The 20084-nt window shown below is 46.3% G+C and overlaps 1 protein-coding gene across 1 annotated transcript; it reads right to left on the bottom strand.

Moving 5' to 3' along the window:
• Positions 1-361: 361 nt before the first annotated feature.
• CYP7A1 (cytochrome P450 family 7 subfamily A member 1) lies at positions 362-17994 on the bottom strand. Its single transcript, XM_069622336.1, has 6 exons — positions 17915-17994; positions 12505-12745; positions 5727-6337; positions 3892-4022; positions 781-959; positions 362-661 (listed from the first exon to the last, which is right to left on the bottom strand). Exons 1-6 carry the CDS (start codon positions 17992-17994, stop codon positions 362-364), a joined length of 1542 nt encoding a protein of 513 aa, XP_069478437.1.
• Between the last annotated feature and the right edge of the window lie 2090 nt (positions 17995-20084).

The raw sequence follows: 20084 nt of genomic DNA, 5'->3' as shown, positions 1-20084 counted from the left end.
CTAGAAAATGTTAACCAATATAGCAGCTGACTGAAAATATACATTGGTATACTGTAGCATGTGTTAATGGAAAACATACACATATATAATCACATTTTCTGTACATATATATATATATATATACACAATTCGATTATGTGACATCAGATTTCAAACAATGACATACCCTGCAATCTTGTTCTAACTCACACTATAAATACGCACATGAATCTCTCACTTACTGTACATGACAACACATCTTTGGGCAGAAGGTTCAGACCTTGAAGAGAAGAACCTAACATCTGTACATTTCTGGACCGCACGCTCTGCCCTAGAAATTCAGCAATCTTAAGACGCGTCCATTTGCAAACCTGAGACCCTTTCACAGTGATTTTAACCTGAATTTGAATTCGACGTCGTGAATTGGTTGTAAAATACCCAGTCCTGCTCGAGATTGGTCCAGGGAAGGGAATGTAGCATTCTTGTTCACAAGTTCCACTTCAAAGTACGACAGCAACAAACAGAGAAACTGCTTAATCTCATGGACGGCAAAGAACCTCCCTGGACACTTTGTGACTCCGGACCCAAATGCCATGTAGTAGTACTTCAGCTTTCTCCCCTTGTGGTAAAACACTGTCTTTTCTTTCCCGTTCTCATCCAGATAGCGGTCGTATTTGAAGGTCTGTAAGGAAAAAAGACCAATGACAGGTGAGTCGCGAAACCTTAGAGTGGGGACGACAAGGCTCGTCTCATCAACCTGAGCTAGCAGGAGTAGAGTTTGGAGCAGAGATAATTTCTTACCAGTGGGTCTTCATAAACTTCTGGGTCCAAATGCACCATTTGAGGATAAAGAGCGACTATGTCGTCCTTCCGGATGCTGTAGGATTCGTTGCCGTCTAAGTGCAACGTGAAGTCTTCTTTAGCCACACGGATATTCATGGACGCGCTTGACAGCCTCATGGCCTCCTTTATTATGCTATCTAGAGAAAATACAATAAAACAAATAAGGACACTTCCCACAAGATAGAAATTCAGGATTCAGGTCACTGTCTCAACATTATAGCTGGGTTCTCAGTGGTTGTTAACTTCCAGAGGGACTGATTTATAATTAAATAGACAATAAACATAGCTAGTTCTGACTTGAAGTATCGGATCTGCTCACCAACACCACTAACTAGGGGTGTAAGTTAGGTTGTGAACCATATGTTGGTGATGGTGGTGTGAGAGAGGACCATTGGACCTACCCAATCAGTTTGAGCCCTACCAGTCGGAAAAACACATATGGTGAACTTCCCAAAACCAACTGTCTGTTCTTTGTGTGAAGTACAAGCTTTTTTGGTGTAGGTCCTTGTACAAAGACATGGCTACTCCCTTTGAAATTCACCTCCATTAGCACACTGCATGGAGCCACACTACAGGAAACACAGAAGAGATCTGTAACCCTACTCCGTCTGATACTGCTCAGGTTCTGATGACTGAAACGTCATATGTGTACTCAATGCTCAGGGTGATTTTGGGCAAAAGGTGCTAAACGCGAAACCTTACACACTGTGAATGGATGTTTTGGGATCATCTCGTAGAGGAGAAGCCAAATGCCTCTGCAGGAAGTCCTGCCCCTCTGTTACCTGTATGCTGGAAGCCTGAACCTGCACCATGTTTGACACCAGTAATTGTAACTATACCACAACAAATGTTCGAGAAAAGGTATCTGTTAAGAAAACCATACCAGATGTATGCCCGAAGAGATGATAATCTCTTGGAAAAGGTCAGTGAAGGAATGTGAAAACAAGAGAAAGAGAAGCTGATGACATCACAAGAGATGATTGTGGCGCACTAAGAAGATGTATGGACCTACAGAAGCTGATGGTGAAATAAGGAACCGAGTAAACGTTCCTGTGTGGAGAAAGAAGATTGTATGCATATATGTGAGGCACTGAAGACAATGCAAACTGTTCAATGATTGTACAGACACTGCAACGCAAATAGATTAAGTGATCATAGAAGCTGGCCATATGTAGTGAATAGACTGCAGACAAAGCTGCCATTTTATATATATATATATACATATGTATATATATATATATATATACTAGACATCGGTGTCACAATTTTAGTAAACTCATACCCACAGAGAAAAAGGGGATTGAAAACTGTGTCGAAGCAAAGAATTAGCTGAGAGCATGAAGGAAGCGAGAAAGTCTGCTTGGCCTGATGTCAAGACTGGAAGCAGCCAAGAACTGGTTATCTGTTCTCCAAGGCAGTGAATGTGAGAAGCCGAATCATCCCTTGATTGAGGCATGAGGAAAGAACACCATGAGTGTCAAGTTTAATAATTCAAGACAATTAAAGGCTATGAAATGGCCCGAATCACGGTCTCATGTCATGTGAACCAAGGATGGAAATAGGAGGTGGGCATGCCGACCAGAACTGTGATAAGCATGTGCCCATACTCCCTTTTATTCCCAGAGAGGAGAAACGACTGCAAGGTCAAGTTCAAAGACAGTCTGCGTGGCAGAAGGCATGGACGATGACAGATGTGGGGCTAATTGGGTGGGAAGCAAAAGTCATGTCGACCCATTGGCCCCTGGGTTTGAGCTTACGTGCTGCTAGTTTGCCGGGTGTTCCAGACATGGTATGAGAGTGTCAACCAATTGTAGAGGGACATATAACAAAGGGCCTTATAATTTAAGAACCAATAGTATTCTGCGTACTTAATAAGTGTCGAGGATGACTTGCAATAGAGGCAGGCTTAGGTTGTCCACCTGATAGTAGATGTCCTATCACAACCAGACACCTTATTGAAAGTATACTTAGATGTTTCCCTTGAGCCAACCACAACTCCCTGTAGGTTTTTTCTTATTTGCCACGCAGTTTGACATCACTTATGATGAATATTTAGTATTAAGAATTGTGGTTATGTGATTTGCGCTGAGTACACAAAAATGACGTCCGTTGATGTCTGTTGTAACTCCCTGTTTTAGAAAATTGATAATAAAACAGTTGGATGCAGTTTTGCCAACTTCCTGAGTCGGTCTGATTATTTGGTGTAAGAGTTACTCTGCAGCCCAATCAATTTGCATGATGTGTTACTGATTAAGGACCATACGTTCAATCTGCTGCTCTCTACAATGTTTTGAGAGCTAGCAGGTAATGAGGTTCCTGCTCGATTACCTTATCTCTAACCTAGGCAAAAGCAGTCAGGGTCACTCAGGCACATACCACTGCAGACCCAATAAATCAAATAGGAAAGATCACCAGCGGGAAAATGACTACAGTGCTATCAGTACCGTTGTAATAGCTGTGCGACAAACCAAAGATTGATGGAAAATGCTATTTGTATTGCTATTTAATGCATCCATGGTACTGGATATTACGGAAAAGTTGAACTTGTTAAACATACTTGTTGATGATTACAACACAAGAGCACCATGCCCTCAGCAAGGTCTGATCATGCTATTCTTGGTAGGGGCAGAGAGAGTGGACACACCACATTAGGCCTAGTTAGCAAGATGTCTGACAGCGGAAGCAACATTGATTGGTTGGGATGGAGGGTATCACACAATGAAGGGATTTCCTGCCTTGAATCCATATATTTACAATACTGACAGTTGCTGGATGGAAGGTATGGAAAAAAACAACATTGCTCTGGACAACCCTTGCCGGGCCATTACAGAAGGTGAAAGACCAAATGCGAATCAGACTTGACCTCCAAGAAAGGCAGACCAGACCGAACTGCTAGGGTACATCCCTTCTGCATGAGATCACAAGAAACCCCACAGAAGGATAAGGGGGAGTGTGTACAGTTTTCTAAATGTGCCCCACATTTTGAACGTATGCTTACTGGCTCTATATAGTTCTCCATCACACTTGTTTTATTATTAATACCAAGCTTTAATGCAAAAATGCCTTTACCTAACACAGGCATATTTTCTAGATCGTCTCGAGTCAAAGAGATGTGTTTGCCGTCCAAGCTGACTTTTTGACCTGACTTCTCCAGAACTTTCTGTACTTCATCCGTGGCAGCTCTCAAGGCGTCTGGGTTTCTGGAATCAAAGCAAACAATACAGTTAATAGGTCCATGTGAGCCATATACAATGGTCGCATTTCTGCTTAGCATAGCCTTTTCCAATGTTTTGTATTCATAGTTCTAACATATATTAATCATTAAGAAACACATTTTGGGCCTGATTCATGGAAAAATGTGCATGTGTCCCGCAAAGGCCCCACGCCGAGAACGATACTGCACAAGCCTGCATGCAGAATAAAAAATGCACGCCTTACGTATTCATGGAATTTTCTGCACAAAGTAACCGTGTGTGCAAGTCGCGGCTTGAACGCCCCTGACATGCCCCACACAACGCAAAAACAGCCAGTACAGCTACCTTTGCGTGCTGCCCTGGGTGCAAATACATGCACCCTTCAAACATTGCGCGGGATTCCCCGCAATCGGGCCTGCATCTTGGGGACCCTCCGCATGGGTAACTGATACTGGCACCCCAACAACATGCTGTACAATGTATCATAACTCGGGTAAAACTCTGAAAATCTGCATGCGAACCCCTGTAAACCGTTCCTGCACCACACTACACTGCGTACGGGTGCCCCTAAGTCTGAATGGATTTCAAGCTGCGTACATACACGCACCCATTAATCCGACATGCAAACCCACCTCCACGCTGCGATTCCTATGAAAAAGTGTTCTTAAGCCTGCCTTCGGGTGGCGGAGAGATGGAGGGAATTGCGTGGGTATTTTGCAGGCAAGAAGTTCCATGGTCTCATCCAGGAATACGCATTGTCATGCGCATTTGTGGGCGTTCTATGGACTGCCTATGGCCCGTCCCTAGTAGCGCCCACTTTTTCCCTTGTTCTTCCTCATTCTCTGAGTCCACTACTCTGCGCAGGCCTCACCCACACTGTGCGCAGTGTCTCGTGTAAGGCAGTTGACTGCTCGCAGAGACGTGCAGAGCCTGTGAGAGGTCCCCACAAGTTAAGTAAACGTGCTGTGCAGTTGATTTCATGAATCAACGAACAGGGTTTTGTATGCAGAATGGCGTGCAAATCCATGATTTTCATGCAAATAATTCCATGAATCGGCCCCTGAATGTATATCTCCTATTTTGCACCTTTCTTAAATGTGCCTATTGACCAGCAACCTATGGGTTTCCATTGAATGGTTCAGGCGCATGGCTATCTGGTAAACATCTATGAAAACCAATCTCTGGCAAGGACATGAACCATTAAGTCTAACTGAGGGAGAGAACACTGTCCCACACACCCTGGATCCCATTATGGCAGACTTCTTACATGGAAGTCGGTAGGAAAAAAAAGAGTCTGTCGGGCCCTTAAGAACTGACTCATAAACCTTCACTTCATTACGGTTATTTTTTGTTGTTACAACGGTTATTTTTTGTTGTTACAACACAACAATGGATTATGGGAGATGCCTTTGAGACTCTTCCATGGTATAGCTGGACTTGCAATGGTTTACTTATGTCATTCTTTGACAAGCATTAGGAGTGGCATCAAGAACTGCACAGACAAAGGATGTGAAATGGTAAAGTGGCCAATATGTCCTTATGCTAGTTTCAGATGTGCTACTTTCAGGTGGAGGATCTTCATATGGACTTATTATGACAGTACAAAAAATTCAGAATAGCTACATCTTCCCAAGAACAATGGGAGCAGTGCTATAAGTATGTCATTCCCCTGAAAGACTAGTCTTTGACAGATGACAAATGGTTGCTTACCTAATAGTGTATAGAAGACTCCAGAAAGTGGCGGGTAATGTGTTGGCTTGTGAAGCCCACAGTAATGCCAGGTGGGTTTTTGCTTTTCCCATGTCATCAAATGTTGAGAGTGTGTCGTTCAAGAACATTCGGAGTGATATCAGATCTGAGATGTTGTCCCGTTTCCTCAGGTTCTCGTGGAGCAGACCCTGTGCCAGCTTCTCTCGAGCACTGTAGGCAGTCTTGAAGACATGGATTGGTAGACCTGCTACAAGTGCAGGGAATATTTTGTCAAATTCCTTGAAGTTTTCAAGAGCATTGAGGATGAGTGCCCTCTGAGCTTCTTGTCTTGCAGCGTTCTTATTGCCATATGAGCTGAGTTCTTTGCCAAAGAGAGTTAAGTATCCAGATTCAAACATTACTCGGTAGCAGAAGGCATATAGCCCGTCAACTTGCCACTCTCTGGAAACTACTCTGGCAGTGTTTGATTGAAGCATGACCAGTTGAAGGTTCTCCATCATGGCTTCAATCAGAGATCCAAGGGAATCCCCCTGTAAGGTTTTGATGAAGGTCTGGTGCAGGTTTTCAGTGGTATATCCATCACTGGGATCCATACTCCCATGTCCAAAAGCCTATCAGAACAAAAAATATGTGGCATCACGAAAATATTGTAGACTGTAGAATAATCACTGCCACTACAGCAAACATGAGCAAGCAGACACAAATACATGTATTTTTACATTGCCAATTTATAATTTATATAATTATATACTTAAGTTTGTGTGAATATATGATACATATACATATATGTATCAAGGATTTGTGTGAACATTATTGACAGTCTTTTATGATATGATATGTAATTTCTAATGCACCTGCAGTGTTTCTAGGCGCAACAAGCCAAGAGGGGAAGACAGAGGGATGACAAGAAACGATCTTACTAGGCCTTGTGTCATTCAGATCGTGCAAGTGCAATGATGTAAAGTGCAGGGGAAGGGAGGAGGGGGAAGTGGCAGGGAGAGGGAAAGGGTGAAGTGCAATCAGGACAGCATTGCTCTGGATAAGTGCAGCCAGGGCAGCACAGCTCTGGATAAGTGCAAGGACGCAGGGGACAGTGGGTAAACAGTTACAACCCCTAAGTGGCGGTAGGCCCAGAGGCAGTGCAGGGAAGACTGATCATGCAGGAACCTGGTACCCAGTAGACTCTGTGGGTAGTCAAGCAACCAGTCGGTGCAGGAGACAGGTAGGTCAGCAGGGGAGAGAGAGAAAGCAGAGGTGAAAAGGAAGGTCTTGATCTGCTTCCGGAACTTCAGGTGGTCCGGCTCAAATTTGAGAGGGGGCAGGGAGGCCATTCCAGAGAGAGGCACCTGCAGAGGAGAGAGATCTACCCCTCACTCTCTGCCTGGAGAAGCGTCTGACCCTCAGAGAGTTTGAGGTAGCTGAGCGAAGGGCTCGAGAAGGAAGGTATTTTGGAACAGAAAGTTGGATGTGTTCCGGGCCCGGGCCCCAGAAAGCCTTGTGGACGATGCAGAGGGACTTGAACTTCATCCTTGCAGCCGCCGGCAGCAAGTGGAGAGATTTCAGGGCTGGAGAGATATGGTCCCTGGGCTTGAGGCCAAGGACAAGTCTTGCAGTACTGTTTTGGATTAGTTGCAGAGGGCGGAGAGTAGAAGAAGGCATATTGACAAAGACGCTGTTGCAGTAATCCAGCCTAGATAGAGCCTAGGCTCTGGTGACAGTGAGCTTCTGGGGGAAAGTGAGAAAAGGAAGAATACCTCTGAAGAGGTGCAGCTGGTAGTGTGCCTTCTTGTCAACGTTGGTGATGTGAGGAGAGAAGAGAAGAGTGGAGTCGAAGATGACACCAAGGTTTTTAGCCTCACAGGAAGGCAAAGGAAGAGGACCCAAGGAGGGTGGCCAGAGTGAGAGAGGGGAATGCAGGAGCAGGGGTCCCAATGAGAAGCATCTCTGTCTTACTGGAATAAGGCAGAGATCATTGTAGGCAGACTAATCCTGAATAGCGAATAAACAGTCAGGAATGAGCGAGAGAGGGGCAGCGGGAGGGGAGCCTGAAAGAGAGCTGAGTGTCATCAGCATAACATTGAAGGTAAGAGAAGAAGGTGGAGATCAGTTGGGCCAAAGGGGCCAAGTAGACATTGAAGAGTCAGGGTGAGAGGATAGAGCCCTGGGGAACACCACGTGTGGAGAGAGAGGTGGTGGAGTGAAAGGACCCAAGTTGGACCTGGGAGGGTCAGTTCAGGAGGAAGGAGCTCAACCACTTCAGGGGCTGATCAGTGATGCCCAGAGTCTCACAGAGTTGTTCAATCAGGATGGCATGATCGACTGTGTCAAAGGCAGAGGAAAGGTCAAGGAATATGAGGACAGAAGCAAGTCTAGAGTCAAGATTAGTGAGAAGATTTTCAAGGGGTTCAGGAGAGCAGTTTCCATGCCTTTGGCTGCTCTGAAGCGAGACTGATGGCCATGGAGATAACCAACAGATTCAGTGTGGAGAGTAAGTTGGGAGATGGCCAGCTTTTCCAAGGGTTTGCTCAGGAAAGGAGTGATAGAGATCGGGTGATAGTATGCCGGACAGGTATCAGATGATAGTCTATGTAGCGCCTATACCAATGTGTTTCAAAGCGTTTCACGGCAAGGGAGGGATCAAGGGAAAAATATAATGACATTCTTACAGGCCATGAACAACAAGAATGTGGAATTAACTATCACACTCGGCCTGGCGACATTTCAGATAGAGCAAGTGCAAAGACACAGATAGGAAGGAATGGGAAACAGACAGCTGACTACCATACTATGCCTAACGACATTTCTGGTAGAGCCGGAATTTTACAAGAGGAGAGGGAGAAGGGATGAGAAGGAGGAAGAGAAACAAAACAAGCGACTATCGTACTAGGACTGATGAAATTTCAGATAGTGCTGGAAGGGGGGGGGAGAACAAGTATTGGAGGGGGGGTTCAAACCTTGTTGCTATCATACTAGGTCAAGGAACAATTCTGACAGAATAAGTGCATAGAAAAGAAAGGGAGGGCGTGAGGAGGGAGGGAGAAGGCAGAGGAAGAGAGAACAGAGAATAAACAGTGAAAAAGACCAGGGAAGCACAGGGGAGAGTGAATACAGTTTCAGAGGTCAGTAAAACACATAGGGCCTCATCACGAGTTGGGCGGTATCCCGGTAGTATTACGCTGGGATACTGCCAGGGCTAATAGCGTTACCTCCAAACCCCCCGGCGCTATTTACGCCGCATCACAGGTTTTATGGAACTGTAATTCCCCATTGGGCCCATTCGGGAATTCCCCATTCCCCATTGGGCCCAATGTGGAATTTTCGGCACAACTATCATTGGCGGTATTTCCACGCTGTAATTGTGCTGAAAATCGGCAAATTCCTGGCACATTTACCCCCAGCTCAGAGCTAGGGGTAAATGCAGCCAAACTTGTGATTTGGCGGACCCTTAAATGCGGCGGTAATAGCGTTACCACCACATTTAAGGGTTACCCCCAAACTCGTGATGAGGCTGATAATGTTGCAGAGAACAGAGAATGTAGGCAAGGAATCAAGAAGGGCACAGCATGATTCAGAGCCACCCTGAGTGCGAGATACTGGGGAGGTCCAGCATGAGAGTTGAGAAGGTGAAACACCAAGTCAATCTGTCCATAAAGTAAAATCCAAGAGTTGGCAACAGGTCGGTGATGGTGAGACAATAGTGAATCGAGACAACTCCTGTAGTTAGGATAGGCAGAAGGTTTTATAAAGAGGGGGTGCACAAGGGAGTGCTTGAAGAGGGAGGTGAAGGATCCAGTGGCTAAAGAATTATTACAGAAATCGGCCAAGACTGGTGCAAGGGTGTCAATGTGGTTCTTGATGGTTCTGGAGGAGCAGGGAAGCACCTGTTTGGGCGACACATTCATACATCGCACTTGTCTAGAAACCTTGTCCGGTGTTGTCGGAGAGAAAGAGGAGAAATGAGAGGGAGAGGCGCCAGAGGGGGGCCGGGAGAGGGAGAGGAAGACGAGAGACAACAGGATGTCCTGAGTTTTAGTGGTGAAGAGAGCAGCCAGAGCCGTACAGAGGGCCTCAGAGGGAACAAGAGAGGTAGAAACTGCAAAAGGAGTGGCCAGGTCCTGGTATTACAGCCTGCTATGTAGTTCATACTTATAAAACATGGCAGCCTGCAATAGCCTTATAAAAGTCTGTTTATATTATTCTATTTGTGGCCTCACTAGTCACATGAAATAGGAAAATGACATCACAACTGTAACTGTAATATCTCATTACAGTTGTTATCTGAAGCAGTCTTCCCACTCCCAATGGAATAGCTAATTAAAGCAGTGTTACAGATTTGTTTCTTCTAAAATACCTTTTTGGTGACGCATTGCAGCCATTAATTGAGAAGAAAATGTTTAAGTCTGTGTGCTGGTTTTGTGTGCTGCACAAGTTTAAAACAGGAGAGCATCAATCTATCTGCATGTTAGAACTTATTTTAAACTAAGAACTAGGTTTCCCATGCAATCTATTGAACTGCTTAAAATATGTTTCCAACACATTAGCATCCTGGCAGGGGGAGCCAGTCAATCAGGTGACTAGGAACGTGGCTTGAACCGCTGGTGAAAGCCTGCGTTCCATGGCACTTGACGGCTGGCTCCCCCTGTCGCCATCTTCCCCCACCATCCATTCCCTTCTTGTTGTTTTTTTTGCACTTTTCCCACTCCCCCTTACTTGTTTGTTGTGGCAGCGCAGGCCGCCGCCATAGCTGCTTCCCTTCTTCTCTGCTTCTACGGCCGCCATCGAAAGGGAAGAGGGGCTATGAAGAGCACCGCCATCCCCTTCCAGGGTGGCCATCTTGGAAAAGGATTTCATTCATTAAAGGGAACGTTCAGTGAATTAAATCCTTTTTTTTAGCACCCCGGGATACCGCTTTGGTAATCAGGGTGCTAATGGCGTTAAGCACCTGTTCCAGGGGCTGGAACGGGTGTTATCATCCCGAGTCCCTCGTTAAATGCTGCACTTCACTCTGGCTTTTAACTTGGGCCGTGGGGCCGTTAACACCCGTTCCAGCCACTGAAATGAGTGCTTAATACCACATTACAATCTGCATATTGGTGTTTGTTTATCCGACCTTATTTTACCTTGATTATAGGTAGCATCAACTGGTTAACTTAGAGTACTGCTGTGACCTTCACAGGAGATTGGCAATGTATATGCATTGTACCACTGACTCTGAACCTATAAGATATTTTAAAATTTGCAACACATTACAAGCTTCACATCTGTGTTTTTTTCAGCTGAGCAAATTCTGTGTTTGTTCCAGATTAGAGCAACTGGAAGAGCCCTTGCATTAGAGTGAGCAAGAGATCAAAGGCCGCCTTTCAGATTGGGCAGATTTCTTAACAGGATTATCGCTGCAGATAATTACCACAATCGCTGGCGGCATGCCTGGAAATTCCCCCAATTACAACTTTACTACTGCCCCAGTGGTACCAGCAGTGCCTCAAAAAACGCGTTCTTGTGTAGGGCCAAAGACAGGCACTACCTTGATGGCTAGAACTCCCAGCAGGCCACTGAGAACAGCACCTGAGCATGCTAGAGGGAGCATGGGGGACTAAAGCATTCAATTTCAAGTAGCCCTTTCTCTGACTCCAAGGTTCTTGCATTCCATAACCCTTAGCTGTAACGTGTGGTGATTGAGTGAAGTTTCCAGACTGCCCTTTCCCCCTCATCTGCTAACTCCCAGATGCTTGTTTTGTTGCGCATGAGATTCAATGTATTGATGTGAGAGCGAAAGAAAGAGAGAGAGGGATTGACACTGGTAATGTGAGCTAGTGAATGTGATCCGTCGCCATGAGACAGTGGTGGGAGTGCAGGCTAGTAGTGTGTTTTTCTTTGTAAGGCCTACTCACCTGTTCCCCTACCTAACCGATTCCCCTCTAAGATCTAGCCATTAGCACATTAACACTGACCGAACCACAACTATGGTTTAGTCCTTAGCCCTATCACATGTTTGCACATCAGGTGCTTACCAGACCCAAAGCGGTGTAGTCTATCAGATCTTGGTCTCTTCCCTACGGACAACATACTCCAAATGTCTCTGCCAAAACCATAGAAAGCAGACTTGGCACAGGAACCGAGTACTTCCAAACTGAACTCATTAACACCACAGGTTTCACATCTGCCTCTCCCACTAATGAACGCCTGCCTCCCATCACTTTTTCTTACAGAGCCAGAAAAAGCGAGACCACGAATAGTGGCAGGAGGAAGATGTACGAGGCCACTTACATTACACTACGTGTTACCATACTTCGCTCTTGCAATCAACAGAAACATCCATGAAAATGTTATGTTTGGGTCACGTTTGCAGTATCTGGAGAGCCATGCACTGTATGCTCGTGTATTTCCACACCCAGTTGACTGGATACATACGCCCATGCTGCTCTAGTGAAGCGTGCATTGTCGTGGAGGATTACGCTCCCAGGGCGAGAAGGAGCCACTTTTCATGAGCACTAAAGTTACAAACAGCATAAATCTACTTCAGCACGCCAACGCTTTTCAATTCGCAGGGCGCGCGTTCTGACAAAAAAAAAAGACTGTTCGCTTATAAACAGACAAGAACCGTATATATTTACTTTTCCTCCGCTCATAATTGATCTGATTTGCCCAGTGGTAACCTGATAAATAACTGTCAGACTTCTAGCATGATTGTGAATCAGCGCAGCCTACTATTTATAACACATACAAACAAGACCAGTAATGCCGTGTTTTTATGACCGATAATATGGCGGAACTGTACCTTTGCAGAGGTCGAAAAGTGAAACTTTTTCCAGTCAAAATGTTTTCCTTGACGAATCACGGAATGATACGAGAAGGGATCAGTCAGGAAGTGGACGAACCTTCCCGCCAGCTTGCAGGTAAAAATGTGACCATGCTTCTTACGGCGGGCCCGGAGGAACTCGAGGGGATTGGCGCCAAACTGCAGCGCGCAGCCCAGGTATGGAATGAAGCCGTTCTCCACAGGCGGTTCTTCAGGGCGTCTAAAACACAGAAACCAGATACATCGTATTTTCATTTTTCGAATGTTCAACAGTGAATACTTCTTTCAACTCGTCATTTCTATGAAATGGTGGATGCGGGTTATGTCAAATCGGTTTTTATAAAAGTAAATAAGCACTTGATGTTTCATTGTTTGTAAGTATTATAAAACAGCTGACTGAGACTCGATTGTATAATTGGTTAGACATGTTTGTGCCGTTCGCGAAACGTTGGCCTTTTTGTGTTTTGATAAAATAATACGCATTACGTATTCTTCTGTAAAACTTCATTCTCCTCAACTTGAAACATGGGTTCAGCTAATGTTCCTGGCTTTAATGTCTGTGCCCCTCCCGTAGGGGTCATTGCACACCCCAACGTGTAGTAAAGTAAACTAAAGTGCAAGCTGCCACGCCTTCCTGATAACGCTGCCAGTGCCACTCGCAACAGCTACTGTGCCCGGCCGCCCGCGGTGCACTAAAGTTCAACAGGGAACTTGCCACCCATGCAGCGGGCACACACCGCTGCCGCGGCCATGCAGCCCACATTCTCTCACCCATCTATTCCCCTAAATGTCAAAAGCTTGAATTGCAGGCCCCTGTTTTAATGTAGCAGGCACACTTATTCCCAGTTACCCCCTTTGTGCTTTTGTATTCGGAGCACTTTTTGGGGTATAAGCCTTGATGGGCAGAGCGCATCGTTTTGGAAAAGTAGCACAATAAGAATAACTTCTACCTTTTATTTGTGCACGCTTTGTGCCTAATAAAAGATGGGTATGTATCTCTTAATGTTTATGATTACAACTCGTATGATCGTTTTTCAGGGTTACCCTGCATGTGTGCACCCTGCCCCAAATAAAGCGGGATATATCCTATATGAGGACGGATTATATAATGTGAAACATCTGTGAAACGTTATGTCTTCTACCACCGTAGACTGAAATACCTCCTACACACACTGTTTTTTCTCTATGCAAAGCAACCTTTTTTTTTTTTAACCATGGGCCAATATCGCCCCATCTCTCACATCCTCCTCAGTCGCCGCGCAGGTCAAGTAGGATGAAGAATACTTTTTTTTTCTATTCTTCTTCGTAGCTTTTGAAATATATAATCACGAGTTTTTTTTTATTTTTTGGGAGGCGACAGGTTAAGGATTGCAAAAGGAAAGAAGATGGTTAAGGGGATTTTTCCAAGGGTTTAGAAAAGTTTATGAATACACTATGTTTACAGTACACAAAACAAAATTGACTACTTCCGGAGTAGAGGTGAATATATTAATATTAAATACACATACATCTCTACAGAGTTATTTGGAAATCTCTTAGTCTTCCTGCCCCCTTATTTCCGCAGCAAGTGATAAAGCGCAGAAGTCACTGATGTGCAAATGTAATTATTAGTATGTGGCTATATCCATTACTTGTGAGGAGATCCCTTTTACACATTCATATATGAATATACAAAACATGGACACAAAACCATGTACACCTACTCTGTCCGACGTCCTATCTACTGAACACATGGATACTCAGCATAGTCTCCAGGTTTACCCTGGATGTCAATCTACACTTACTGCGCCCTCTAGACAGTGGATTGTTGAATTGCAGTTTCTTTGTTTCTGTCCCCCCCCAAGGGCTTCCCCCAACCAAACTATCTTATAGAAATTAGAAGGGACGGGGGGGGGGGTGATGGCCTTCTCTCGCTTACCCCCTTCTCACACGTTCTGCTTCTTAAATTGCAGTGCTGGAAATAAATAAATATTTTGTTAAAGGAGAGTATTTTGTGTGTAGCGGTTTCAAATAGAGTGGAGACCATAACGACCCCGGTTCTCCGGCTTTTATGAGTGGACATCTCCATATACCACTTGCGATAGACACCGAGGCATGTCGGTTTTCCATTTTTTTCGTTTTGTGCACACTTTTGGCCAATAGCTTGGACTGCTCCCAGAAGGATTACATTCTGAGTACTGCAGCTAACTGGCTTTGACATTTCTGAGTTTAGGCTACAAGCCAATCTGCTACCCCCATCTTTCCCAGAGGCTGCATCTCACCTGCTACAAAATATTCTCCAAGTCCAAACTGCCATACCCAGGTGCAAATCGTTTTGAGACTCTAGAGTGCGTTCGAAGGTGGCATCCTACAGGTCAGGAGAGATTGCTCGCAGGCTTCTGCAACATCGATCACACCACCGTCTAGAGCAGTGGTCTTCAAACTGTGGGACTGGACCCCTATGAGGGCCAGAATGGTGTCCGGATGGGGTGGGGGCTCCTGCTACAGACCAGAATCTGAAATAACACATCAACACACAGCAGATTTGCCCTATTCCCCCTGCTCTTCAAGAAGGACCCGAAGACCCTGCTCTTCAAGAAGGACCCGAAGACCCTGCTCTTCAAGAAGGACCCGAAGACCCTGCTCTTCAAGAAGGACCCGAAGACCCTGCTCTTCAGGAAGGACCCGAAGACCCTGCTCTTCAGGAAGGACCCGAAGACCCTGCTCTTCAAGAAGGACCCGAATACCCTGCTCTTCAAGAAGGACACAAAGACCCTTCTTTTCAGGAAGGACACAAAGACCCTGCTCTTCAAGAAGAACACAAAGACCCTGCTTTTCAGGAAGGACACGGAGACCCTGCTCTTCAAGAAGGACCCGAAGACCCTGCTCTTCAAGAAGGACCCGAAGACCCTGCTCTTCAAGAAGGACCCGAAGACCCTGCTCTTCAAGAAGGACCCGAAGACCCTGCTCTTCAAGAAGGACCCGAAGACCCTGCTCTTCAGGAAGGACCCGAAGACCCTGCTCTTCAGGAAGGACCCGAAGACCCTGCTCTTCAAGAAGGACCCGAATACCCTGCTCTTCAAGAAGGACACAAAGACCCTTCTTTTCAGGAAGGACACAAAGACCCTGCTCTTCAAGAAGAACACAAAGACCCTGCTTTTCAGGAAGGACACGGAGACCCTGCTCTTCAAGAAGGACCCGAAGACCCTGCTCTTTAAGAAGGATCTGAAGACCCTGCTGTTCAAGAAGGACCCGAAGACCCTGTTCTTGAAGAAGGACCCGAAGATCCTGCTCTTCAAGAAGGACCCGAAGACCCTGCTCTTCAAGAAGGACCAGAATACCCTGCTCTTCAGGAAGGACCCGAAGACCCTGCTCTTCAAGAAGGACCCGAATACCCTGATCTTCAAGAAGGACACAAAGACCCTTCTTTTCAGGAAGGACACAAAGACCCTGCTCTTCAAGAAGGACACAAAGACCCTGCTTTTCAGGAAGGACACAGAGACCCTGCTTTTCAAGAAGGACCCGAAGACCCTGCTCTTTAAGAAGGATCTGAAGACCCTGCTGTTCAAGAAGGACCTGAAGACCCTGTTCTTGAAGAAGGACCCGAAGATCCTGCTCTTCAAGAAGGACCAGAAGGCCCTGCTCTTCAAGAAGGACCAGAAGACCCTGCTCTTCAAGAAGGATCCGAAGACCCTGCTCTTCAAAAAGGACCCTAAGACCATGCTCTTCAAGAAGGACCCGAAGACCCTGCTCTTCAAGAAGGACCCGAAGACCCTGCTCTTCAAGAAGGACACAAAGACCCTTCTTTTCAGGAAGGACACAAAGACCCTGCTCTTCAAGAAGGACACAAAGACCCTGCTTTTCAGGAAGGACACAGAGACCCTGCTCTTCAAGAAGGACCCGAAGACCCTGCTCTTTAAGAAGGATCTGAAGACCCTGCTGTTCAAGAAGGACCCGAAGACCCTGTTCTTGAAGAAGGACCCGAAGATCCTGCTCTTCAAGAAGGACCCGAAGACCCTGCTCTTCAAGAAGGACCAGAAGACCCTGCTCTTCAAGAAGGATCCGAAGACCCTGCTCTTCAAAAAGGACCCTAAAACCATGCTCTTCAAGAAGGACCCGAAGACCCTGCTCTTCAAGAAGGACCCGAAGACCCTGCTCTTCAGGAAGGACCCAAAGACCGTGCTCTTCAAGAAGGACCCGAATACCCTGCTCTTCAAGAAGGACCCAAAGACCCTGCTCTTCAAGAAGGACACAAAGACCCTGCTTTTCAGGAAGGACACAAAGACCCTGCTCTTCAGGAAGGACACAAAGACCCTGCTTTTCAGGAAGGACACGAAGACCCTGCTCTTCAAGAAGGACCCGAAGACCCTGCTCTTGAAGAAGGACCCGAAGACCCTGCTCTTCAAGAATGACCAGAAGACCCTGCTCTTCAAGAAGGATCAGAGGACCCTGCTCTTCAAAAAGGACCCCAAGACCCTGCTCTTCAGGAAGGACCCGAAGACCCTGCTCTTCAAGAAGGACCCGAAGACCCTGTTCTTCAGCAAGGACCCGAAGACCCTGCTCTTCAAGAAGGACCTGAAGACCCTGCTCTTCAAGAAGGACCCCAAGACCCTGCTCTTCAAGGAACATCTAGTTGCCCAATGCCCCCCCCTGATTGCACCTCTGCCCCCTCTAATCCCACCTGCAGCTCTGCCTGCCCTTTTTTGTACAGTGGCCCATTGTCTGCTAGCCAGGGTTGGGCTATATAAACCCGCCAAGAATGACATAGACTCAGTAGGCTCAGCATCCAGAGAGACAGATGGGGAACCCAGAGTATGGTGTCGTATGGTAAGTTGTATGTTAAGTTTTTTATAACGCGCTTCATACCCAGAGGTTTCTAAGCGCAGACGCAGGGATCGAACATGTGTTGGTCTGTGTCGTTTTGCTTCCAAGGCGAGCACGTTGCCCCTGAGCTATCCTCCCAAACCACTCCCGAGAGTGGTTTGGCTCTGCATCCAGTGAGATGGGGGTGACCCAGTGATGCCGGGCTCTGTAGCTTTGGAGCTGAGGCGCACACATACCTCACAACCTGTTGCCTTGCTAAAGAGCTTAACAGTCGGATGGTTCAAAGGGTAATTAAAGGAAAGCCAGCGGTGGTAAACTATGGCATGGTCATTCGGCTGGATCCATTGAAGTCTATGGAGACATGTCTGGGTGTTTAAACATGATTAAAGGACGGTATGGGAGTGGCTAGGTCAATTCACTTTCATCTTTTTGCATTCAGAGGGCTCCTGTGGACCAGTGCACAATAACGCACTGCAAATTGGAAAGAAACGTGATGAAAGAACTCTGATAGGGAATGGCATATGCTCCCAATTGCAGATAAGCATCAGAACAGCAGCCCGAATTAACACATAGGCGTAGTGTTTACCTTCTGCGCGTGCCTAGAATCAGCCAGAGGCAGCAGCACAGCGCCACCACCAGTCCCCAGATCAGCGATATCGTCAGCATCTCTCCTCTAAGTACAAGCGACCGACACGAGACGAGACAGCTGGCACAGGTGCTGTGCAAACTTCAGGAAGCTGCAAGGCAAACAGCGGATCCCTACTGTTTATATAGAAAGAGTGATGCGTCTGTGGGCGGGTCCCTGGTTAGCATGCCAAGCTATTATTTAACCTCTTGGCTAATGTACAGCTTTAGTATGTGTTGGCTCGGGCAGATGCTGCCTCTTGCAAAGGCTTCAGAGGTTGAAACTGGATCATTGCCATGGTGGCCTTGAGCCGGGTCCACAGGTATAAGCAGGCATTCCAAAGTAATCAGAGAACTGTAATTGTTGATCATTTGAAGGTCTCTCTGATACGTTCTTATCGATCAAGCCAGCTTGCTTAATGTGGTACTATCACAGGTGATAGATACAAATAGCCTGGTGGCCCAGCACAGTCGTGAAAAGCTCACAGAGGCCCACAGCATGATTCAAGGCGCTATTGAAAATATGCTGTGGGATTGCAGAATTGTCTGAAGACAAGGCTGGAAAAGGGAGTTCCCTGGAACATCTGACACGCAGCAAGGAAGTTTGAAGACCTTTCTCCGAATTCCTTCAAGTCTTTCCCCACAGCATGATTCCCTTGAATTATACCGGGAGGGTGAAATGGAAAAATGGAATGAGCCCAACAGACACATCCTGGTAGAGACCACTGTGTGCCCACCCACCAGGCAGGACATCCAGCTGCACCCTGGCTTGTGAGGCGGAGTTAGGCCTTTTCAACAGTTTTGGATTTGTTTCATAAGCATTGTTTACGCATTTGCCAGTTACTGCTCTTACATGTCCAGGCACTGCCAGCATTTACCAGCTATGATATACTCTGATGCTCACATCATATTGTATCTACTGCTGTTTTATATCAGGAAATGCCATAAAAATCCCTGGTTCGCTCACCCATTGGCAAATGTTGGCATCAAAACTCTAGATACAACTTGAACAGGTATTACCATCTAAAGCAAAGGTGTGTGAACATCATTGACAGGTTTGGCCATCAAACGCATGTGTATCATGGCCACGAATATTCATCGTATGCCCAGGTACTCACTTCATTTGTCAACATTTTCATTAAATGACCCAGTCGTGCACCTTTGGCAGCTACACTGGGAACGCCTGCAGGTGAGCCTTGCAGAGACAGGGCAGACAGGCACCGTGAGAAAGGCAATGCCATGCCCAGTCCCACAGCTTTCAGTAGGAGAACAACGCGGCATCCCAGTGCGCAATGTTCTCCCCGGTGCCTCTGTGTGTCTTTGTGGGGGCACTGTGCCTAGCACTGTTTTTCGCAGAGCCGAATTGAAGCCTCATTGAAGGCAATAGAAGGCGGCTTGTGGGCAAGTAGATGACGCACTAACAGATTTAGAAGACAACACATTTGGCAAAGTGGGGCACTACACCAGCCATGGTGAACTCAGTCTGATTTAAATAACATCGACATCAATAAAATGACTTAAGCATCCTAACTGTTGCTTGGACTAGTCATCCTCAAAGTTGCATTGGGAGTGTTAATGAAAGAATTCGTCTGCACAAGCTCTTTGCACCACCCACGGCGCCCTTGAGGGGCGTGGAGCTGAATTCATGGAAAGGAAAATCACACTCTACCATCGAGTGAGACCGCAAAGGTCCTGCAGCATAGCGTTGCCAAGAGTGCCCCGGTAGTTCAGAAGGAGACAAGGAGGCTCACCATTTACATCCATGCCCACCAGACTTTGGAAATCACCCCAAACTTCGGACAGGACCACCTAACTTCCTGGGAATCCCTGACCACCTGGCTATTTAAAAACCTGAAGCAAATCAGTTCCACTAATACCTTTTAACATCTATCCCATAGCTATCCCATTGCTCCGGATCAAAGGAACTGCTGTCAAGGATGTCCCACTCCAGAGAGCGAGAGACACAGCTTCATGACTGCATCCGGTGTAACTCTACTACGCATTAATACTTGCTCCTTGATTTCACCCAGGGGACACGTCGCTACTGTGCGATATCTGCAAACTTAAGTGCACCCCACCATAACAGACGGTAAACCATACCACAGTACTTCACATACTATAGACCACACTAA

The sequence above is a fragment of the Ambystoma mexicanum genome, chromosome 5q, assembly GCF_040938575.1.
Source record: "Ambystoma mexicanum isolate Mex_15411 chromosome 5q, UKY_AmexF1_1, whole genome shotgun sequence".
Lineage (NCBI taxonomy): Eukaryota > Metazoa > Chordata > Amphibia > Caudata > Ambystomatidae > Ambystoma > Ambystoma mexicanum.
The sequence above is the reverse complement of the archived record's forward strand: the minus strand, read 5'-3'. Positions and strand labels throughout refer to the sequence as shown.

Coding starts and splice junctions, on each gene's coding strand:
- CYP7A1 (XM_069622336.1), bottom strand. CDS start 17,994: ATGCTGACGATATCGCTGATCTGGGGACTGGTGGTGGCGCTGTGCTGC. Junction 12,746..17,914: donor ATTCTAGGCACGCGCAGAAG/GTAAACACTACG, acceptor TCTGTGTTTTAG/ACGCCCTGAAGAACCGCCTG. Junction 960..3,891: donor AGAAAATATGCCTGTGTTAG/GTAAAGGCATTT, acceptor TATTTTCTCTAG/ATAGCATAATAAAGGAGGCC.